Genomic DNA, 25806 nt, shown 5'->3' on the forward strand with positions numbered 1-25806 from the left:
TTTTGCTAAATCGTACATAGTTTACGAATTGGCCAATTCGTATGAATTCGTACGAATGACCTACCCCTGACCCCACCCCTAAACCTACCCATCACGTGGGTTTGGACAAATCGTACGAATTCGTACGAGTGAGGTCGTATGAATTAGTACAAATTAGCCACTTTTTAATTACTCGTACGAATTGGTCGTGCGATAACGTAGGGAGTACCCACGGCAGACATCAAACATGTGCACTCTCTTATCTGTTCTAACATACATATTTGAGGTCTTGGAGCAGGGGTGGCCCAGGGGTGGAGAGTAACAGCCCTGCAGAGATTTGCTCCAACCCATATTAAACACACCTGATCTAGCTAATCGAGGTCTTCAGGATTACTATAAACTTTTAAGCAGGTGAGTTGGAGCTGGTTGGAGCTAAACTCGACAGGGTCCTGTATCCCTCCAGGAGTTGAGTTTGAGACCAGTCTTGGTCCCCGTTTATACGAAGGGAAGATGCAGATATTTCCCTGTGGTTTGGCCTCTCGTTTACACGAAAACCCTGTTTTTTTTATCACAGAAAACGATTATTTCTAAAAACTCCAGCTAAAGTGGAGATTTTAGATTTTAGGTTCTCAAACGTTACATTATGCGCCAGAAAACGCTTAACGTCACGTGAGCGCCCAGTTTGGCAGAGTTGAAGGCGCTCGACGGCATATTTATGCAGGTTGATGTAAACGTCAGCTTTTTTGAAAACGATGTTGTATACACAACATTATTATTGAAAACGGAGGGGAGGGGGGGGGGGGGTATTTGTTTCTCTAAATACCTGGCTATGTGTAAATGTGCCTTGGGCTGAATCCGACCCCCCCCCCCCCCCCCTAAACCCTCAATCACTATTCCCTATGTTAGTCCACTAATACAGTTTATTTGAATGAGTGAATGAAAACGAGCCTTTGAACGACAGCCTTTGAACGTACATTCGTTCGCTATGGTTTCGGACACAAACCATAGGGAACGAACACTACAACAAATAGCTGTCCCCTCAAATAATGTCCTATTTGAGGGTATAGGGGCGATTTCAGATTCAGCTTTGGAGTCTTTATTGGGCCGATGAATTGAATCAGGTGAGTTGATTAGGGAGACAGCTAAAAGGGAAGTTTACAAGACACCATTTTCAACTAAAAACGTAAAACTTCTTGTGCGCTTTGGTCGTTCGTTTACACGACAACTGCGTTTTGGGTGCCTGAAAATGCAAACTTTTAAAAGCGGGTTTCAAAGTGCAAGTTTTAGGGGCTGCTTACACCTGGCCACTTCATGCGTTTTCTGTGATTGAATAGCTATCCAATCGTGAAAAGACCAGGTGTAAATGCCCTTTGAAAAGCATTCAATTTGAATTTGCCGCATTCCAGTTGAACTGGACAAGTGTAAATGCATCTGGTTCTTGAAACCACATATGTAAATTTTACTACTCCCAAAAATGCTAAAAAATAAAGTCTGAGAGCGTGTTATAGGCTATATATCATGTTTTTTTTAGTCAGATATGACAATGCTACTGCGAAACCCATCCCCTCAGATGAGCAGCTGAGTGCCTATTTATCAAGCCAACGTGCCGCAATCTATCGCAAATCAAAGTGAAAGTAAGTACCGTCTTCATTAAATGTAAAACAAAAAAAAGATCTTACCAGTTCTGTCAAGGCTCTCTCTTATTGCAGTTTTGAAATTAGCTGATGATCAATAAAACGCAGCAATACCTGTTGCTTCCGGTGACGTGACTCCATTAAATCTGCATGTAGCGTGGAAATTGAAGATCGGATTTATATCCGTTTTGCAAAAACACATTTATGTGACCAGGTATAAATGGAATCGTTTTGATTAATCTGATTTGAGAAAACCAACACATTCTCATCCCAAGACGTCATCTAACTGACGCTTTTGACCGTACGTCAACATCCAAAGTTTAAGGGTACCCTTTAACGTCAGTTAGATGACGATTCTAGGGCGTCATCCAACTTACGCTTTACCTTAGGTTTAGGTCTGGGGTAGGGTTAGGATTAGGTAGCGTCATCTAACTAACGTTAAAGGGTACCCTAAAATGTCGGATGTTGATGTATGGTCAAAAGCGTCAGTTATATGACGTCTTGGGATGAGAGCAGGCTGGAGAAAATGCATGAACTGGCCGGGTGTAAACAGCCCCTTAGAAATCGGTCTCCCAGTAAACAATAAAAACGTGAATCTGTAAAAAACCATGACATCATGCACATGCGTATTACGTTCAATCTGTTTAATCGCCATCTAATGGCGTGGCGCCAGGATTCAGGCTTTTAGTCGTTTTCGTGGATCGTTTTAACAATGGTGTCGTCTGTATGCATGCAGAGAACTCAAAGGTAAAACTTCTCCATTTTAAGTATATCGTTGTCATGTAAATGTACCATCAAATGTGCAGTGCGGGACCAGGATGGGGAACCACTCCACTAAACCATTTACATTCAATATGAAGCACAATAATTAATTAAGTTCTCAGCTGACCAATCTAAACAACCATACATTCGTGGTAATGTAACTGAAACATTTTACTTCTAGTTACAGCATTTGCCTAAAGGAGCCAATGAATTGGCTATTAAAACCTAAAAAACTTAAACAGAAACTGTAAATGTTACCCTGGCAACTTGAAGTAGCCTCCTAAAATGACTAAAATTAAAATAAAAATAAGCGAGATGACCAAATGATTAAAAAATGACTAAAATTATGAATAAAATATGAGCAAATACTATAATGTATAAATAATTCTAAAATAGCACTGGACACACCATTACAAAAGAAGCTTTTGTGGTGCTTTTGAGGCGGCTGTCACCAAACAACATGCAAAACATCTTCGTTTCGATAGGCACAGTCGGGAGATGAGTCAAAGTGTGGTGCGTGTGTGTGAATGCGCGTGCATGTAAGTGTTCACTTGAGGAAATCATATTATACAGCACAAAATGATAATATGCTTGGCCCAGCTGAACTTGTGCGGCTAAACTGATGGCGTGTTTTCAAATGTCAGCATAAATTTGCAAATTAAAAATGCGAAACCATCAGCAGTCACCGTTAACACCATGTGCGTGTGTGTCTTGGCGTGGATATGCTTGTGAGCATTTTTCTGTCTTCAGAGAGATGTAGGCCTACAGTGCATTTGGCCGATTTTATCAATCACGGTTCCGTGCTGTTGCTCCAGGTTTCTGTTTGATAGATTTACAAATTACTAGACAAGCAAGAAGCAAATAGGACCTGTTTACATGGATGCGTTTATGTGTAAGACTAGAGTGTGCTGGTGATTTATTTCAGCAATTAATCTGCAGAGTCGCTTTCACACAGACATCCACACACACTTTGGCTCGCCAGTTATAGCTAGGTCAAAGTCTGGTCAAAAATTTGATCGGTCATCAGTAACTGCACTCACCTTACAAAGCAAAACCAGTTCTTTCACCCCTCAACCAAGTTGTAATTCCAAACACTTCTTGGCGGCAGAGATTCATGTTTGGATATAAACATCACAAAACCCGACCACACGGCCCTTATTGGATGACCTAATACAGTACAGGCTTAAATAGGGAGGGAGTTATTTTGACTCGCTGTCAAGTGCCCTTAAAATAAATAGCTGCGGCAATCACTTGGATTCAGGGAGTGTTCCATTCCACACATATTGTCCATGCAGTGGACAGAACAGTGAGAACTCTTGCCAGGATTCAGAGCTAAAGGCCATCAAAAAGACAGGATGTTACACTCCAGTCATCTGTTTATCAAATGAGAGGGGGATCAAGGCGACATAGCAAGACCCTATAACATTTTAGTCAGAGTACAGCTTGAATTACATTGAACTATTGGCTGAAAATGTATCAGTTATTCTGAAACTTGACTACATCCTTATATTCCATTTGATTATTCACTCTTCGGCACTAACAGAATATAAAATGGTTTTACCAGTGTTTTAGATATGGCAGCATAGGAATACCATGTTTGGACATATTGTTTGTATAAATTAAAGTAGTAACTATTTTTTTATATATATATTTATTATGGACTATTACAACATGGACTCATATCTACAGTTTTGCAACTCCAAAAACATACCTAAATACAATTCACTGCATTTTTTTCACAGCTGAAATGAACACTAGGGGCAGTAAAACAGTAACAACCTTTATTACGTTTTACACAAATTATGATTACAGGGCAGCTTATCTATTAATAACAATTTATTTTTGCATGGTTCTACTATATACTCCTTAAACTTGCTCTATTGCTCACCTGGTACAATATAGAACTTGACGACACAACCTTGCAGTGTCGTGAAACACAAGTCATGATTTAAGATAAACTCAAATGGGATGGTTGCTTCAGCAAATGCTTTTTATCTTATTTTTTTCATTGGTTAACACAATCGGTTTAAGATTCAGTTTACTTTTAACATTGCCAGATTCACGTCTATTTTCGGATAAAGCTGAACAAGCTTTTAGTGCCAATCAATTGGACATTTCCCTTTGAAAGAGTCATGAAACAAGCAAGAAGCAACATAATTATTTTGCAAAATGTCACCATGGACAGGTTTTTTTTTTCCAATTAGCCTAGGCTGAATAAAAATACATAACATGGTACAGTATGTACATAATAGTAATCTATCAGTGCCATGGTGTTAATGGTACAATATACCACTATAGCACTGTTTTGGGTGCACAAAAGCAAAAATATTTGTCATACTAAAGCATCTGCCACGAAATGTGTTTGAAATATCCTAAAAAACGCTATCTAATGTGATTTTGCTTTTAAAAATTCCTGAAAAAAGGTAAGATAACATCCTGTATGATAAACTTGTGCACAGTTTCATTTATCACTAGTATGCATGAGAACTAAATGTTCCATTTAGTGGATACACTTGGCTCAATACAAATGTAGCAGCCCTACACTTTCAACTAATGCTTAAAAGAGCAAATATATCTGACTCAAAACATGGTTTTACATGTCTGAGTGAGTGCTTCTAACCTCCCTACGGCCCTGTTCCCGAGAGAGGGGCTGCCGGTGACAGGCTGACCGTGCTGTCAGGCCCTCTCCCTGGGGTAAAGCGAGCTGCCTGTCGGCCCCCACCTCCAGAGATCCATTTTAGCCCCTGAGATGGGCTTGATAACTAGGGCTGAACTGCCACTGAAAGGCATAAGCCGTCCCGTCACACAAAATCTCTAGGCTGCGTTTCCCTGCCCGCTGCTATCGCTCACTCTCATCTGCCTGCCGGCTTGCCCCACACGGCCCTGCAATAATGGAACATCACGTGCAAAATGTCAGGAAAGCGGAAGACATGACATAATGAATCATTATAGTGAGAAAAGCTTTGTGTCGCACGCGAGCGTGTTTAAATGCGCCTGCCATGTGTCTGTATCATATTTGATACGCACAATTCTAATTCCTCTAAACTATCACCATAATCAAAACTTTGTATCTAATATGCCTATTGTCTGATTGATAGTGTGTAATCATTTTCCTTTAATAGAAGTTTATTCATTCGTATAATTGCAAAAAGCGGCATGTGACATTTTAACTAAATTTTAGGTAAATGTAAAAAAACTTTCATATTGTTAGTAGTAATATTTCAAGATGAAAATTTACTGGATTGAAGCCACTTTGAGGAATGTTTATTTGTTAATCTTTCAATCATCATCATACTGCACTGCTTTATATGTTTTGCCTCCCACAATAAAAACTCTCTGAAGTCTGAAAACTGTCAGTTGTTGGCTCACTGCCTTATCAGGCAATGACTTTGCAGAAAGCGTTTGCGCACGAAGGTATACCTCACAAAACTGATTTTAGACGAACTTCTGAGGCAGCGTGATGGTTCGTCTACAGCAAATCGAGCTTTGTTGATAACTAAGCAAATATCCAATTACTCCAATATTAATTTCTCGATAAAAATGACAAAAACGTTACACAAACCATAACATTCAGACGCCATTATTTTTCTAGCTCAACTATCACAGAATAGAAAGTAATGGATAGTGGCATATCAAAGGACACTTCTATGCTGCCTTCAAAAATGTATCAGGAGTGCGTTTCCCATACAATGACGTAACTCGCTGCTTAATGAGTAGCTAAACACTTAACCAACTTTTTTTAGTTAATGATCTGTAAGAATGGATCTTTATTAATACCAGTCATTGATTCGAACTTTTTTCACATTTGTTTATAAAGTGTTCTATTTCTACAATATATGGTGTAAAAGTGTCTTAGTGCTGCCCTCTTTAGGTTGAACGGTGGCTACTACAGTTGAATTTTCCTATTGGATTTTAGCGGTTCTTCGTGACGTACGCAGCTTTCAGCACACCACGCGAGCTACGCCCTTGGCAATATAAAAAACCATCTTTTGTCGTCAAAACCACTGTAGGGAGTCAGGAATTGGAATTGTGAGTATTGAAAACGATCAGGATAGAGTGTTTTAGCATTTATTTCGTCCCCTCTATCTCCGCTGGGGTCAGCCCACTTTTTCAGCATTTTCAAATATTGCCAGTGGGTGGAGTCAGGCTCTGACCAGGGGTTTAGTTACCCTTTAACTACTATAGTACAATGCATCATTGAGGAAATCAAGTAGCTAGTCATGACTGTTTCCCGAAACCATATTGTCACAAATTGGTTGTTTAATCACGTTGGTTAAGGATGTCACGCACATGGTAGAGTAATAACTTCTTTTAAAGTCGTCATGAAACGAAAGTTGAGTCATTTTTTCCTTGTTGTGAAGTGAAACGGCTTCTGAAATTGGAAAAAAAATGTAGGGGGGGGCTTGATTTCGTCTTTCAGGAATTGATTGGATCGTTGGAGGTTGGTCGTTGCATACAAAATGGAGGCAGATTTGAATGCGATTCTCTGAGAGGCGGTGCACCGATAGCCACACCCTCATCGGATCTGGCCTCACCTTTTCACCATTCCACGTGACCAAAATAGAAGAATTGTCGTTTCGATGGGGGAGGGAAGGATAATCTGTTTGATTAAAGATTATAAGGGTACATTAATTAAAATCATTAAAATATTGCATTAACTTAAAAAAAAATATTGCATGCCAACTTTAATGAATCTGTTTGAGAACAAATCAATGATCTTTTTTTTGCTATAAATTACAGACATGGCAACTTAAGACTATTTCGAATTTTTCTCAGTTATTTTTAGAACTATGGTTTTGGGAAACACCGACTTGTTTAACTATGCTGATAACGACAGAACATGCAACCATAGCTGGTATCTCAGGAGACAGGATGTGAAGCTAACGTTGGATTTGGACGTGCACTGATGCCTTAGTTCCTACCCTGGAATGCATCCTCCAAATGCAGCATTTTTAAGCTTTTGGACACAGCCTGCTCTTGGAGAGCTACCATTCTACAAAGTTCAACTCCAGCGCCAATCAAATACACCTGAACCAGCTAATCAAGGTGTGCAGGGTTACTTGGAAATTTACTGGCAGTTGTGTCGGAGCAGGGTTGGAATGAAGTCTGCAGGAAATAAGCTCTTCAGGAGCAGGTTTGGAGATCTAAAGGACACCATTTTCAAATAAAAGCGTAAAACTTTTAACGTGTTTTGGCCGTTCATTTACACGCCAAATACGATTTTTTTTTGGGTGCCTGAAAACACAAACCTTTGAAAATGGGTTTCGAAATGCAGGTTTTTACAACAAAAACGAGAATCGGTGACATCACACACATATTATTACGTGTTCAGTCAATAGTGTTTAATCACCATCTAATGGCCTGGAAGCTGAATACAGCGTTTTTAGTCGTTTCCGTGTGAATGGGGATCGTTTTGACAATGGTGTCGTCTGTACGCGGACAACTCAAAGGAAAAACTTTTAACTCCGTTTTAAGCGTAACGGTGTAGTGCAAACGTACCCTTAATGTGCGTATAAACTTTTTTACATTATTAAAATTAGAGCCAGACCGATTTATCGGCAGGCCGATATTATCGGCTGATATTAGACATTTTCCAAATTATCGGTATCTGCATTTATAATGGCCGATAAATGAATATTTCAAAAATAAAATAAAAACGGACGAAACGCGCTTCAACCATGTCATGAGTGTTGGAGTTGTATAGTTTGTCAACACTCGTGTATAACGTGCTTCACATCCTTCAACTTGATGGAAAGAATTAAAAAAGTGCAGGTGAAGGGATAAGAAAGCTGACATTGTAATTATAAGGTAGCTTATGTAGGGACTAATTATTATTTTATTTATCAGAACTTTAATATATGTTGATGTTCCTCTGTTCTGTTGTGACAAAAAAAGAAACAAGTTTCTTTTTAAAATGCATTATCATATTATTTTAGTTAAAACTCATAAATAACTAATGTTAGGGAAATCAGTTAATGTTTTGTTGCGCGTTTCTGAAATAAAAATAAAAAATATCGGCCGATATATCGGATTTTAAAACCAACAAATATTTGTATCGGTATCGGCCTTCAAAATCTTTTATCGGTCGGGCTCTAATTAAAATTGGCCTTGTTCTCTCTCAGACCCTAAACAGCACAGGCATGTTGAGTGAGTCTCTATGTCCTCTGTGTGGCCTGCTTGTTGAGTGACATCAGAGGACTCACCAGGCCACCCATTAACTACACTGCAGTCAGACAGGTTAAGAAAACATTTCCAGGGGTTTGAGTGAGAGCAGGGGGAGGAAGATCTGCCAACTAGCTTTACACAAAAGCTGGCCATTCATTAACCTGTCTTCATTCTGCTCTTGGGTACTGTACTGACCCACATAGGCTAGTATTGGAAATGCATACAGTGCACACATTCATCACTATTGACACCTCATGCCCCATCTCACTGAACTAGGATCAGCTGCTTTAGCACCTTGTGCTTATTCCGTCGCCACTAAAATTTTCAATCAGACAATGAGGGTATGCACGGTCAAAAATATCCTATAAATGCTTCTATCACAGTAGCAGTAATGCATGTAAATTATTAACACACACACAGTCTTAATTTTTGATCCGGTTCTTTAGCACTCCAAATTGTGGGCCCCATAAAATCAATATCTCACCACATGGTTCAGGATAGGAATGTGGAAGAATTCCCTATCACACCATGACACAAAACCCCAAAACACGCAACAGACCCAGCGCTATATTTGCCAGCACTCAAAGCAATGCAGCGTTATCATTTCTCTTCTCTATCTTCCCAGATAAGACAATGAACTAGCCAGGGCCAGTGCTGCTTTGTTTTAGCCGTCTCATTTCTTTTCCTATGGACTTTGCTTTGTCAGTGACGAAGAAGCGCAAGTGTGCAACAGGTTTAAAGTTTTACCTCGTCCCTTTTCAACATGACAACCCGGAGCAGGAGCAAGCCAGTTAAAAGTGGACCATCTAGATTAAGGTAATGATTCAGATATGAGACCAGTTGTATAATTAAAATAAACTACAACAGTGTTAGTGACCAAGTAAAATGATTTCTGATTTATTCACTGGGAATACCATTATCACCACCAGAGTGCAATAGTTGGGTTTCTATAAGTAAAAATGTTTCATTTTCTCCATACACTGTAAAAAGAATATTTTCAAGATTTGTTATCAAAACATATTTTCTTTTGTCAAATCAACTTCAATAATTTATTTTGTTGAGATAACTTATTATTTTGAGTTTCTGATGATTAAATTAATCTCCTTCATTGTATTAACTCACTTTTTCCAGTTCAATCAACTTAAAAGTTTAAGGCAACCAGGTTACTTACTTTTTGAAGTTGAACCAACAATATTTTTTTTACAGTGAGGAAATTGATTTTGAACTTATAAATCTTTAAAGACAGACCTACAAGATATAAGGTACAAGTTATATGATTTTGTTAAAGCAAAATGATTGTGCAAAGAAATCTCAAAGAAGCAAATCGCACCAAAAGAACGCTTTGGCGCCCACCCACTCCCATGAAGCACTGTGATAGAGTCGGTTTCCCTATGCTCCCAAACTGCTTCAATATTAGTATGCATAAAACACATATTTTCTCCACATTTTTGCACAAAATGTCAATCATTTTCTCCATAGGCATAGGGGAATTGTTGAAGCTGTCAACTTTTGTTCAACAGTGCAATTCCACATTACATTCAAATCTCCACCAATCAAAAATTTGCAACAAACAGATCACACACCAAAATAATGAACCTCCCATGAACCACTGCAAATGAATCATGCTCTCAAACTGCTTAAATATTAGTATGTGAAGTCATGTGAAGTTCTTGTACCTTTTTGTCTGATTTTCAACTATGTACATATTTTTTGCTTCAGATCAAAGTTTGTGATTTACCTAGCGGGTTGGTCCTTACTTATAACTCCTAAACAAAGACTACGACCAAAACAAAGTGGGCAAACACTGTCACACTCTATTATAACTGACCATTACCCTGAAACATCAAGAAAAATATGCATATAAACAGCCATAAATAGTGCTTCGGGCCCAAGATTGTACTAAAAGGTACAAACAACTAACCTTAAGTACTGGGCAAAGGTTGGGAGCTTATCACGATACCTCACCCCAATTATCAGACAACATGGGTGAATTCTCATTCCCCATGAGTTATTAACTAATTAACTCTCTGTTATTAACTAATAAACAGCACTGATTGACAAGCCCATCTTTTGAAGACTTCCACACTCACAGTTACAATCTCCCACAATAAACTGTATGAGGCTAGAATCATATCTAGATTTACAAGAGGCAAGCATGCACGATCAGATAAGAAAAACATCGCAGCACAATGACCCTCTTTACCTCAAACAGGTTTGATGCTTCATTGCCATACTGACTGGAAATGATTTCTGATTGGTCGCTGTACCACTTGAGTCCTCCCAGAAAGGTATCTGCATCGAGGTCACTGACATCCAGCTCAGAGAGGTCAAGCTCAGGAAGGTCAGGGCAAAGGGGCTGGTCTTCACCAACCAAGGCAGCACACTGGGAAAGAGAAGAGATTGTTGAGCACATATTTGCATACGTTTTTATGTACAGTAGACATGAGCGATTAGTTTCCAAAAAAGCCACATGGCTTAGGCCAGTTATACTGATACTAGAATTGTTCAAATGGAATTCGGCGTTGGTTAACATTTTGTATTTACTCTCTTACTCTCTAAATCACACAAAAAAATAAAATAAAATAAACTATCACATTGCTGTTGGTGGGATCAACAAATCATTCAGTACTGGTCAGGCATTACAACACCTTGTATATTGACAAATGTCTCCATAAACTTGTAAACCTATATTTGTATTGCTTTTGACGTTTTAATCCAATAAGTAAACTAAGGCAATGAAGAGATATGGAGTTGTACCCCTATTTTCATTGAGCATTGTGTGAAACACAAAGCAAAACATTACATTTCTATAAAACAACTATTTGCGCATCAGAAAAGTGAATCACTGTACACAGACTTAATTATATCAAGTCTATATAAGCTAAACTAACAAATTGTGCCACATATCTATAAATATCATAATATACATCATAATAACATAATATAATATCATAATATCTAAAAAAAAGTCTATTTGCGCAGTGCGTGACTGATGTAGCCACCAATAACTCATCCTTTATTTGATTCATAGGGAGCGTAACTTACCTACGTAATTATTACCACCTGTGTAACATGAAAAAGCTACTTCATTCATTGCTGAATTTATTAACCTGTGCTCATTTGGGTTTCATTATCACGAACTAGAGGATTAAGACATATTAAGAATCAAATTTGAGAAACATAAAGCTAACCAAACATCATATTTAGACCCGTTTGCTGCATCAAGGAAACCACTACAACATAACCAACCAGAAAACAAACAATTCTGTGATTGGTTGCGAGAGGGGTGGGGCGGTCCGTCGTAGGGAAGAGCGCGACAGCCACGCCCTCTGATTGGTCAGAATACTGTACTTCATATAGTGAGTATGTTGTGAGTAAAATAGATGGGAGGTGGGAGCATAGCAGTGCGCGCGCACAGGTGTGTAGAGTTTTGACAGACAGCGGAGGGTGCTGTAATGTAGAAGGATGCTTGTCGTGAACAGTCAAATGTTTATTTTGTACGATTGTCGAAATGATTCCATCAGCGCGTGTTAACTACGTCCCAAATCGCATAACTCTGCTTTTTTTTTTTGTTCGGTACTGACACAAATGTAACATCACAGCAAGCTATCTGCATTAAGTAATCTGAAATCAAAGAAGATTCTCACACCGCACACTTGATCATCGGTATCCGATTTAGATCTATTTATGACACAAATCATCTCCTTCCGCTGTCACGGATTTATACGCCAGGGAAACCGGTTATATCCATTTGTAGCAGGTTAATGATAAAATAAGATAAAATCACATGCACCAGATGCTTCTGCCTCGACACCTTGAAAGCCTTCTCCCCCTTTTTCCTCTAAAAAATACGGACACGCTCACGCTTAATCACGAGCACATGCACTGAGAGAGAGAGAGAGAGAGAGAGAGAGAGAGAGAGAGAGAGAGAGAGAGAATAGCTACTTGTGTTGGAACTGATATGATTAGAATTGGAAACGAGAAGCAATTTGCTGATTGTGTTTAGATGGATTTATGCTCCGACTGAGACACTTAACTAACCTTTTAAAACGAAAATAACAATAGCGCACGTGCATGCAACGTAGACAGGTGCTATACAGTCAGCGCAGCGATACATTTATATATGGTGAGTAAAAAGTTTCAGCTAAGCATACTGAATAAGCACTGCTTTATGGATAAACTAATACGCGATAGATAGATAGATAGATAGATAGATAGATAGATAGATAGATAGATAGATAGATAGATAGATAGATAGATAGATAGATAGATAGATAGATAGATAGATAGAAATCATAATGCGTCGTTAAATTATCCTTACATTACGCCGAGCGAAACATGTAACACGTGTTTAAACAAATCTAAAATGTATCGAACAGCATTTTAATGATTCACCTATGTCATACACAGCTATGCAATCGGTATTGATGCATTCCACTGGAGCAACACTTCACCTTGCAATAAAGTCTTGCTAAATACAAAGTAAACGAGGTTCCGCCGCTTTTTTCTTCTTCTTTTTGCCGAACCCCGATTTCCTGCGCAATTCTCATATAATCCAGCACGCGCTTCGCATGCAAGCAAATAAGCCTTCTTCGAGACTGTATCTGTTTTCTGATAGGAAAGTTTCAATGTACAATACCTGACGCGAGTACATATTAGTAATTCCAGCACATCGGCAGTGGCTCTAGGCTCTCACTGAAGCAGATACCTGTCTCATCATCACCTGCGTTACCAGCGAGCGAGCGAGCGCGCACTCCATCCACGGGCATGTCAACAATTCCCCACGACAAGACATCCTAAACAGCCTGTCACTCTTCAACTCCGACACCGCTTGAGAACAGCCAACTCGCTATCACCAGATAAATCACAGCACACACAATTTCTGCCAACATATTCGACTTTCTCACAACCCGGCGTAATTCCCGTGCATTCGCGTCCGTGTCTTCTGTGCATCTTACAAGAACGGTCGAGTTCTCATAACGGGAACTACTACCGAAGCCAGTCTCGGACATTCACTGCACTCCGTCTCCTCAAAGAACGAAAAAAAAGTGTTCCAGCCCTGGAAAAATAAGTTGCACATCAGTTCTCACCTCTAGTTCTCTCCACACCGAGTCCTGATTACACCTGTCCCACGCCATCCAGCCACTGAATGACGGTACGAAAAAATAAAAAATAAATTACGGACAAAAGAGAAAATCCACTCGTTCCCTCGCGCCCCTCACTGACAATGAACCGAGGGCACCTGTCTTACAACTGCTTTCCATCACATGACAAAGCTATTAAAAGTAGGCAGGGGAGTGACTCCCCTTCGCTGTTACTCGCCAATGACGTGCCGTGAGGAGGGCGGGGTCTGGCACGCGCATAGTAAATCTTCCTCAACTATAAACCCACTCTCAACAGGCCTCTAGTAACAGCTAGGGCTGGGAAACAAGAACCGGTACTGTTTTAAAAAAAATATGACCGGAACCGAATGACTTTCTTGACGTTTTTCGAACGTGCAAACACGAGCCCGTATTAAAATAGCACTGACTGGTCTGTTCAGCGGCGCCACAGCACCGCTACTGAATGTACAGCGCGGAACATACAGGGACCAATGCAGTTCGATTCTCGAACGAATGACTCTTAAGAGCCGGTTCTTTTTAGTGAATCAAACAGCCGGCGCGCGACCGGCACCGAATGAATGACACCGGTTCGTTTTAGTGGATAATAATCATTATGATTCTTTTGCACGACGTTGGATACACACAAAAAATACATAAACGCTGCCTGTATAGAAGCTCGTCGGTCAGTGCAGTCAGAGGAGGGATAATTTACGAGTCAGCCGGGACCTTTTACCCATCAGTGCATCCATCAGATATGCTATTATTTTTTCTCTCTCTTGTGAACAGCTTCCTCATTCGCCGTATCATAATTGGTCCGCTTAAGAAAAGCTTTTAATCCTAATTACTTTCGTTCACCGAAGTAAACACTTGCTCTAGGCCTCTTTATTGAGCAAATTATCGTTCATCTCCGCTGCAATGCGAAAGGAAAATAATGTAAATAAAGACGGGACAAATTGGTTGGTTATATGAGAACGCGGTCAATAAGTTGTGAAGACTATGGCGGTTCGCAGAATACTTTGAATCCATATCGCCCGAGGCATCTTCTTTACTCGAATGCCCACAGCCGGGAGTGTGTGTGAGGGGGTTGTGTGCTCAAATACTATGTTTCATGATATAGCCTATACGCTGGACTGTGTGCGCGCGCCGACCGACTGAGGACTGACTTCATTTTAAGCTCATTGGATGTCGTGTCACATTTAGCACCCCCACCTTCCCTCCCCGCGCGCGATACTTTCCATCCGGCTCCGCAAACTAAGCATCAACTTGGCTGCTCTGGAGAGTCATAACGGCTAAAAGACAATGTAATGCGCTCACAAAGGATTTTCTTCCCCACTCAAACGCCAGGAAGAAGCAGGTGACGAAGTGTACAGATCAACAGTTCATGAATGTATACGCAACACAGATAGAGAAAACCAAAACACGAGGTTTGTAGACAGTCAAAACAAAACGCAGATCGACCACTGATGACTGCCCACTTTTTTGAGAGCTGGAAGCCCACTGTTTATCAGCTGCATCATCTGTTTTAATGTAGCCTTCAAAACACTGAGAAAATAATTAATATTGTGTCGGTGATGTTTAAACTAATATGATTTGGCTATTTTAATAGCCTATATTAAACAGAACCCCTATACTTTTTTAAATTTATATAGACCTATAAGAGCTTATGTCGGTGTAATGCATCCACAGGCGACCACTCTTATCTCAGATGGCTCTTACATGGTAACATAAACACAATACTAAAGCAACACACAGACGACATACTGATGCCATATTGTAATCAAGGCTGGAGAACAGGAGGGATGAAACTAGTTGGTTGCTCATTGTATGTAAAGGCACGTGACTCTCTCTCTCTCTCTCTCTCTCTCTCTCTCTCTCTCTCTCTCTCTCTCTCTCTCACTCACTCACTCACTGGCACAGACATGCAGAAAGCCTTATCTGATTGTTCTCTTTATGGCAATTAAGAAATAGTGAGCTAAAAATATGACTCTGTTGTGATTTCCTTTTAAATGGATTTTGATTTGTTTTCATTTTCTTCCTTGTGCTGGCAGCATTTCCAAGAGAAGATACAATTTTCCAGATAGAACCTGTCACGAGTCTGTAGTCCATGCATGGTGGCATGAAATGTCTAAATGAACAGCAGGTTTTGAATGTAATTTTTTTTGTTAAACTGTCAATGAATAAATGCCAAAACAGCCATGTTCAAATAAATAGAGGCCTATTCTGGAACAAATATACCCTTGTGAAAAAGAAGTGTGCTTAATTCTATTAAATGTGCACTTACAGTATGCACTTAGAATGTTAAAAGTAGCCTATATATATATATATATATATATATATATATATATATATTATATATATATTTAAATGTACCTTCAAATAATAATATTAAGGAAATAAAAGGTCTCTTAAGCATGGAAACTTGATTCCACCATGGGATTGGATTCCACCAATAAAACAAATTAAAATAATAATAATAATAATAATAATAATAATAATAATAATAATAATAATTGCGACTTTTTCTCACAATTCTAACTTTTTACTTTACATCTCACAGTTCTGACTTTTTTTCTCAGATTGTGAGATTATGAAGTCCAATTCTGAGGAAGAAAATACTTATTTTTCAGAATTGCAAATTTATGTCTCACAATTCTGACTTTAGAATTCGCAAATTGTGGATTGCGTGAAAAAAAGTCATAATTGTGAGATACAAAGTCACCATTACCTTTTTTTTATTCTGTGGCGGAAACAAGCTTCCATACTAAAGTGTAGCTACTCAGTCTTTTTAAACTTTATTATAATCTTAAATTAATAGTTTACCTTCAAAGTACATGTTAAATCACTCTGTTTTAAAGGGATAGTTCACTTTGAAATACATTTTTGGTATGTTTTAACTTACCTCAAGGGCATCCAAGATGTAGGTGTCTTTGTTTCCGCAGTAGTTTCAATTGTTATGTTTTAGGTCAACCCGTTCGTGTCTGTCAGTCATATAATGGAGGTCTATGGTCACCACCTCAAAGAGCATGCACGAAGAAGTCCAAATTAAACATGATTTAATGACTCGTAAAAGTAAGTACACATTGATGGCCTAAGACACGAAACGAGCAGTTGGTGTGAGAAAACGAACAGTATTTATATAGTTTTTACCTCTTGTTACCACAGCCACAAAGCACCCGCACCCTCAGATCACTTGTACCTCTTGTGCAAGTGATCTGACGGTACGGGCGCTTTGTGGCTGTAGGTTAAAAACAATATAAATACTGTTCATTTTCTCACACAAACCGCTGTTTAATTTGGACTTCTCCTTGCATGCTCTTTGAGGTGGTGACCATAGACCTCCATTATATGACAAACAAGAACGGTTTGACCTAAAAATATCAAAATTGAAACTACTGCGGAAACAAAGACGTTTAAATTAAGAAAAAATAATTTCCAATGAACTATCCCTTTAATCATCGTTTGGTGTATACCCTCTAAAAATGCTGGGTTGTTTTAACCCAACTGTGGGTCAAATATGGACAAACCCAAATGTTGGGTTAAAAATGCAATTAAAAAATTTAACCCAATGGCTGGGTTTGTCCATATTTGACCCAAAGTTGGGTTAAAACAACCCAGCAATTTTTACAATCTTGTATTGGAAGGTATATATTACAGCTATGTTGGATACGGCTAAGACACACCAGCACTATAAAACATTTATTAACAAGACTTGGAGGCAGATTTGGGGCAAAGCCCTGGGAGCTTACCTTGCAGTTTAAAGGCATCTGTGCGTATATTTGGAAAGCTATTGTGTGGGATATTCTTCCCTCATTGTTTCAAATTTCACAGAAACAAAACAAATATGTGCATCTTAGAGTTTTATTCATATATAATATTATTTTTACTTTATGATGAAACATATATTGCATTCATGTGCTGGTAGACACACACAGATGATAGAAACAACGCATTGCTGTAATTTATATCTGCTATAGGTAGTTGTAAATCTTCGAATATCTCCTCTACAGAATAAGAAAACCAGATGAAAGCAACCAAATATGAGGGCCTCTGAAATACACTTAACTTAAGATGCATCACCTTGCCGCACAACGTACCACGGATACAATAAAACCCAAAATAATAGCAGCAAATGGAAGACAGTTCCTCTGAAAGGAAGTCATCTTGAGAGAGGAATCAAAGAAAGCTATTCAGCCTAGTCTATCAGAACAAAAGGCTTTCTATTGACGAATTCAACCATTTCACAGGAGGTTTGGAGTGTGGCCGATTGCTACCTTAGAGGGCCCGGTGTGTATTATTGCAGTAAATGGCATAGCGAGGCTGGGGCGCGCTAGCCAGGTCTCAGCTATGAAATTGGAAATAACAATGGTGGGACTCAACAGCATATCCACACCAAGGACATAACTCAAGAGAGAAGTATGGGCTCAGTGGGAAAGCCCTGTGATATTTTTTGGAGAGAACGCTTGAAGCCTCCCTTGGACAAAAATACCACGGGTCAAGTTGAAAAAGAAAGGCTCCGGTTTCTTTCTCGAAGCAGCAAACCCCCCCATCAGAAGCTGTTATTACAGCAAGTTAGAATCACTATGCAGTCATCAAAGATGCATGGAGAAAAACATGAGTCTGCATGCAAGAAGACGAGCGCTGGCAGGGATTTGTTCACAAGCTCCGAATGACATGCGTTCGCATGCGAGTGGAGATTTCTTATGACTTTCTCGTGATTCGACAGAATGCGAAATGCGGTTCTTGAAGCCGCAACGTCAAAACGGTCATACTTGTTAACGCCATTAAAACTGAGGAGTTGAAACGCATTAGCGGCCGTTCTTATGTAGTCCTGGTATGATTAGAACTCGAACTCCCTTTGTGTGAGGAAGATGAGTTTGCCTCTCTTGCTCTCTCAGCAGTGTCTGCATGCTTGGGAAGAATTAGGTCACTATTTGAGTGGTGTGCCTGCAAGAAAACTCCATGTTAAAAACGTACCATGAAATGGTGAAGGATGGGGGAGGGAAGGTGCGCAGGTAGAGAATTTTAGAAATGTTGTGGTACGTTGCTCATGACCGGTCTAATTACTCTTAGAGCACGTGAGGAGAGGGGGAAAAACATGTGAGATTTTGGCTTGCATACAGGCGAAAGCCCTTACGGCATCAAAAAAAAAAAAAAAAAATGTGTATCATCATCTTATTTTCCCCTTACAGAGGGAATTTCTCCTATATGCCACCCCACCCCCACCCCCCCAAATTGCGCATATACCTGGACTAAGAGTAAAGACATGCAGATTTAGTGCTTCTTAACATAAACCGATCACAAAGACAGAAATCATAAACGGTCATAAAGGTATTAAACAACCATTAACTGTTGAAGTTAATGATGAAGTTTAAGATTCGAATGATGGGTGAATCTCCTGTTCGAACTCGTTCATCAAAATGAACAAATCTTTTCCTGAGTCAATTCGTTCATTTCGTTCGTTGAATGAACCAAAGGACACGAAAAAAGATTCGTTCATTTTGATAAACGAGTTCGAACAAGAGATTCACGAACGCGCATCACAGAACAGAGGAAGGCGACCATTTGAGCTTATAAAACTTAAACTTTGTTGTTGTTTTTTTAAGTGAGCGATCATTTCGCTTGATAAGACCCTTATTCATCGTCTGGAATCCCTTTGAACAGTTTGCAGTTTGCACTGAAACTGTCTTTTGGACCTTGAACCGTTTGGTTACCAGTAAAGTGCATTATATGGAGAAAAATCCTGGAATGTTTTCATCAAAAACCTTAATTTCTTTTCGACTGAAGAAAGAATGACATGGATATCTTGGATGACATGGGGGTGAGTAAATTATCAGCAAAAGTTCTTTTTACTCCTTTAATTGCATAATTGCAATTGAAACACGTCAAAATATTATCACAACAAAAATGTACAGTACTTTAGAGTAAAACCTTTTAATTGATATTATTACAAAGTTCACTTATTGAAAGTGTATTTAAATGTGAAACATCATAAAAGTGTGCTCTCTTTAAGTACACTTGCTTATTATTTTAATATATACAGTTTTTAATACAGTTTTTTTAATAGTTTTCAAGAGATTTGATCAGGCATTACAAATGACTAACTCCATCTGCCAACTCAAACCCACTGAAAACAATAGACGGAGGGCAGAAAGTCCTGGTCATGAAGAAAATGTAGTCACTTTTCTCTGTGTTCCACATATTTTCACTACTACAACCATTAGCTGAGAAAAAAAAGAATAATAATACTGTAAGAATATAATCTTGCACATATTCATTTAACACATTTTCCTGTAAAGATATAATTAGTGAGTTCAAACAGATTCATTAGGTGGGCAAATGTCGAGCTTTTAAGTAACATCGTAAAAAAAAAAAAAAAACAATCTAAAAGAATTCGGGATTTACTACATGAGCCTGTGGTTAATGTTAAATCTTTCCCTGAGTGGTTAACCGCAAGAACCGTGTTCATGATGAGATGGGGTTTCTTTGACTTCAGTTTCATTCTGCACAACAGTTCCCAAGCCTTGGTTAACGAATATCTCTCTGGCAAGCCACCAATGTTGTGACACATGAAGTCTATGGAGGATAGTTTGGTACATTAAAGTAGTAGAGGAAAGTGTAGCAGTCCAGTTGGCCTCAAAAGCAGTCATGCAGTAAAGTGCCAACTCCGCAATTCCTGTGTAATTAAGGTAGAGATGGTTGGGTGATTCAATGGTAGTGGTTTTCAATGAATTTTTTGAGCTGACAAAACGAAGGGAGCTTAAAAGAATGGATAAACCCAGGAAATGTTCTTAACACAGCACTTCTGTGATCCAATAACAGTGATATTTGATACCCAAATGTGTAACCTCAAAGTGTCGGAACGTAGCAAGGCTTCTTTACAATCAGATTGGCTACTGATTCTGGTCACAAAATGATCATGGCTCTGAAATGCAGATCTAGGAAGACATTATGGAACAATGCTTTGGGCAGCAGGGCCTTATTTTAACAGTATTCTTCAGATGCTTCAGCTATTTCAATTCCAAAAATCCCAAAAGTTTTAAACCCCCAAAATGAACTTCAAACTCCAAATGAACTTCGTTTTGGCCTGATTTTGTTCGAAATGATGTTACATCAGTTCAATCTTCGATTTCACTTGAAGTATATTGTGGCCTTAATACTGAAATGTAACAACATTTTTTGTTAATGACTGGCATTCGAGGATTCAGAGTGAAATGACCTCAGTTATGTTGTATTTCAATGAGAGTTAATGGCTGATTTTGAGGATAGAGAGTCTAGTAATGCCTATGATCATCCTTTAGGCTTTTTCAGGTAAAGCTTTGTACCAATGAACAGATGTGTTCATGTTGATTTTGTTTACCCGGCCCTTAACGCAATATCAAACTTTGTTAGTAATCATTCAGATGCAGTCATTGGCATTGTAATGGCTATATTCAGAAACAGCCTGCCTGATCTCTCATTCTCGCCGCCCTCTTTGTGGAGGTCCATCCCTTCATCCGTCTCTCTAGAGACTGGCTGTGACCACCGGGAGGCTTGTCAGTATACGGTAAACAGGATTTATCAGCCAGATGACGCATGTAATTAGAGAGTAATTGGCACATCATCTGGACACGAGGAAAGATGATATACATTCAGCAGAGATATGCAAAAACGGTTGCAGTGACCAACGAGCACAATGGTAACACTTAACAAAAAGGTCTCATTTTTGAATTAGTTATGAACTAACAATGAACAATATATTTTGACAGCATTTATTAACCTTTGGTAATGTTAGTTAAAAAAAAAAATTATATATTAACTTAATAACTAAATATTAGGTGAACAACTTAAAGGGATACTCCACTTTTTTTTGAAAATAGGCTCATTTTACCACTCCCCCAGAGTTAAACAGTTGAGTTTTACCGTTTTCAAATCCATTCAATTTCTGATATTTAGAAGAATATCAGTAACCAGACAGTTTCTGGTCTCATTGACTTCCATAGTAGAAAAAAAATATACTATAGAAGTAAATGAGACCAGAAACTGTCTGGTTACTGATATTCTTCTAAATATATATATATATATATATATATATATATATATCTATAAATCGACTGAATACATTCGAAAACGGTAAAACCCAACTGTTTAACTCTGGAGGAGTGGTAAAATGAGCCTATTTAAAAAAAAAAGTGGAGTATCCCTTTAAAACATATTATATTGAGATTAACTAAAGGTGTGATCATTTTACCGACATTTTAAACCTCAAACGGGAAAAAAGCTCAATTGTCTATCATTAAGTATATAAGCACAGCTCACAGTGAAGTCTTATCCCCTTACGCAAAATTCCCTATTGCGTGGATTGACTGGATTTTGTACGCAAAAATCTTCAGAAAAATGTGACTGCACCTTTATTTAATTTAATAAATACTGTAGAAGTAGAAGTGTTTACATGGAGCACTGTATTCCGATCACATTCAGTTTAAAAGTCGGAATGGAATGAAAATGCTTGTAAACACCTCAATAGATTTTTTTTTTCATAAACCTTTTCTAATCCATTTGATAGAAACCGAAACTGAAAGTTTTGCGCATGTGAAATAAAGTAAAAATGGCAAAATTATTTATATGACGCACCAAACTAGCTGATGTTGTTGTTGTTGTTGAATATAATAAATTACGTGTCAATCTAAAATTCTCTTTCTACTCATCATCTGTGAAGTGGTGCAAGACAACGTTGTCCCACAAGTGCTTGCTTACGATCACTTTATTAAAGGGATACTTCACCTTTGGAAAGATGAATGTCTATTTAAAATGGTTCATTTATGTAAAAGAAATGTAAAAAAATATTTTTGAATTTGGAGCTTTCTAGACTGAGAAAAGCCAGAAAATGTATTTTGGCTAATGTGAATGAAAGACAAAAAAACCACCAAAAAGCATGCACAGAGAAGTCAAAATTAAACATGATTTAATGACTCGTAAATCTAAGTAAACATTGATGGCCTAAGACACGAAACGAGCGTTTTTTGTGAGATAACGAACAGTATTTATATCGTTTTTACCTCGTGTAATCACAGTGATCTGAATCAGTTGTGCAATGTCCAACTGAACCGAACTGAATCAGTTCAATGTTACGCCGGAAGTGATCGCTTGCGTGTGACATCACTCAATATTTACACGGAAGTTTTACCTTTTACTAAACCTATTTAGATATACCGAAAGCATCTTCCATTGCGGTTTCCCGTATATCAAAATATGTTTAGTGAAATAGGTAAAACTTCCGAAATCTCTGTATAAACAAAAAATGACGTAGGCGCGCAAGCGATCACTTCCGGCGCACGCGCAGACCGAAGCGCCCGTGCCGTCAGATTATTGTGTCATGGCTATGATTACAAGAGGTAAAAACGATATAAATACTGTTCGTTTTCTCACACAAACCGCTCGTTTCGTGTCTTAGGCGTACTTCAATGTGTACTTACATGTACGAGTCATTAAATCATGTTTAATTTTGACTTCTCTGTGCATTTTGATAGACAACAACGGTTTGACTGAAAAATGTCAAAATTGAAAATACTGTGGAAACAAAGACACCTACATCTTGGATGCCCTTGAGGTCAGCTAAAACATATCAAAAATTAATTTCAAAGTGAACTATCTTCACAAAGTAAAGTATCCCTTTAAGCGTTCATGTGTTCGGATTCATCAATCGGAATGATTTAAAAAAAAAAAAACATGAACATCCAAAAACATTTTTAAATTGAAAGCCAGAAATACTCCAGATGAAGATGTTTTCAAGACATTTACGGTATAGTTACCATGGAATGATTCAGATTGCAACACTAAAAAAACCTTTCAAAACAATTTGAAACACATAGCATCATACTGTAGCTGTGAGTTTTGCATTGCTGAACACATTTCTTCTGAAAATGTGAATCTAGTTCGGTTTTCTTGATGCAGTTCAAAGCGGATGGGTGTTCTGTGGTGGTAGAACTAATCGGTAAGCCCTCACTCCTTTGAAATGCAATAAGTATTTCATCTTATAACTCATTCACTCGCTTATTACTCATTCACTCACTCGCTCGCTCGCTCCCCGGCTCTGTCCCATTCCTTTAAGTCTTACATTTATTCATTTATTTACATACTAAGCTATTTATTTACTTTCCCCTCCACACTTTTGTACCTATTTACATACAAACTCACTTACAAAACATTTTTATTCATTTATCTCTTCATCTATTTCCATTCTAATTCACTTACGCTCCTGGTCACTTACTTACGTTCTAATTTGCGTACTAAATGACGCTTTTTCTAGCAGAAACTCGTTGGCCATTCTTAATTGCAGCTTAGTTATTTACCCATTTATTTAGTCTCGTCCCCTCGTGCCGGTGGCTCATAAAACTCTTTAAACAATAGTTCATTAGCCCAAACCTCAGATGGCCTCCAGCTGAGGGCAAAGGGTGCGACAGTGAATTTGCATATACGAGTAGAGCCACAAGAGGTTCAATCAGACTGTGAACATGGTGTTAATCAGGGAAAATTTGCTGTAGGTTCAAAAATCATTGTAATGTGGTGATTTCCTTCAATATTAAAATAGATTCAATATTTCTTATTATCAATGCTGAAGACTTGTGCTGTGCAATATTTTGTGGATATCATGATATGCTACCATTCAAAAGTCTGGGATATGTTAAGAAAGAAATTCATACTTTTATTCAGCAAGGACACATTGTGTGTGTGTGTGTGTGTGTGTGTGAATAAATTAGGTTCTTCAGAATTTTCTATTCTATCCATAAACAAATTGAGCAGCAGCAAAAAGAGTTGTCAGCATTGATGAATAATAAGTAATGTTTCTTGAACAGCAAAACAGCATATTAAAATGATATCTTGAGAATCATGTGCCACTTAACACTGGAGTAATGATGCTGAAAATTCAGCTTTGCATCACAGGAATAGATTACATTTTTTAAATATTTTCAAATAGAAAACAGTTCTTTTAAATTGTAATGGTATTTCACATATTGTTGTTTTTACTGTATCTTTGATTATATAAATTCAACCATGGTGAGCATGAGTCTTCTTTCAAAAACACACAAAAAAGCCCTTAATAATTCCTAATGTCTGACCTGCAGTATACATATTTATGACCAGGGCTTGACATTGCAACACATTCTCATCCTTTAGCGTCATATAGAGCGCTATACGACAAAACGGCGCTATACTACGCACATGGCACCCGTTATTGTTAATATAACACGCGCTTTGATGGTTAGGTTTAGGTGTGGGGTAGGGTAGGTTAGTCCTACCCTATCTCACGACCAATTCGTACGAATTCGTACGAGTGATTCAAAAGTGGCTAATTCGTACTAATTCATACGACCTCACAAACCCACGTGATGGTTATGTTTAGGGGCGGGGTCAGGGGTAGGTCATTCGTACGAATTCATACGAATTGGCTAATTCGTAAAATATGTACGATTTAGCTAAATCGTACTAATTCGTACGAGTGAGGTCGTACAAATTGTTATGAATTAGCCACCTCGTAAAATTCGTACGAATTCCCGTAAGATCGGGTTGGGTAGTCTCATATTATGCTAAAGGATTTATGACGCCTTGGGTTCACGTGAATATTAATAATAAAGGGTGCCATGTGCGTAGTATAGCGCCGTTTTGTCATTTAGCGTTCTATGTGACGCTAAAGGATGAGAACGAGAAGCGGGTGGATTTCAGAAGTGCAGTGTAACGGATACACTTCGGCGGATTTAATGTTTTAAAATACGTTTTTTCAATTGTAGTCTTTTAAAGAGGCATCTGAAATAAACAAAGTGCAATGTAGTGTTGTCAAAAATATCGATTTGTTTTAATAAATATCGATACAGAAATATCTGAAACGCTTCCAATAAAATTTTCTGACAGAATAGATATACAATACCAGCGACGTTTTCTCATTCTCTCCGACAGAGATTTGACACACAAACCCGCCTCCCCTCACTCACTCGTTTCATTTGCTCCAAATGGGCTCACATAAAGACACCTCTCAGAACTAAAATTAGTTTGTTTTTGTCACTGATTATTGCACTTATACAGTCAAATGCACACAAAATAATGTCAAAATGTGGGCCTTGGTGAGTATTCGCGTAAACACGTTGATTATGTTTTAACCTTCAAATGGTCTTTGTTTCCTGTTTACACTT

General features: G+C 38.4%; 1 protein-coding gene across 6 annotated transcripts in view; it reads right to left on the reverse strand.

Moving 5' to 3' along the window:
• Positions 1-25806, reverse strand: part of ppargc1a (peroxisome proliferator-activated receptor gamma, coactivator 1 alpha) — a 296143-nt gene that overhangs the window by 35140 nt on the left and 235197 nt on the right. For 2 of the 6 annotated variants that reach the window (XM_089122056.1, XM_089122128.1), the window contains exons 1-2: positions 13631-13813; positions 10744-10923 (exon numbers count right to left, since the gene is read on the reverse strand). In XM_089122056.1, coding sequence (XP_088978182.1) covers positions 10744-10923; positions 13631-13678 — 228 coding nt within the window. In that variant the 5' untranslated portion in view covers positions 13679-13813. Of the gene's footprint in view, positions 1-10743; positions 10924-13630; positions 13822-25806 lie in introns of those variants that run through there. The other 4 variants (XM_089121983.1, XM_089121936.1, XM_089122082.1 and 1 more) reach the window with 4 other exon arrangements.

Source organism: Pimephales promelas, chromosome 1 (genome assembly GCF_988280905.1).
Source record: "Pimephales promelas chromosome 1, fPimPro1.hap1.1, whole genome shotgun sequence".
Lineage (NCBI taxonomy): Eukaryota > Metazoa > Chordata > Actinopteri > Cypriniformes > Leuciscidae > Pimephales > Pimephales promelas.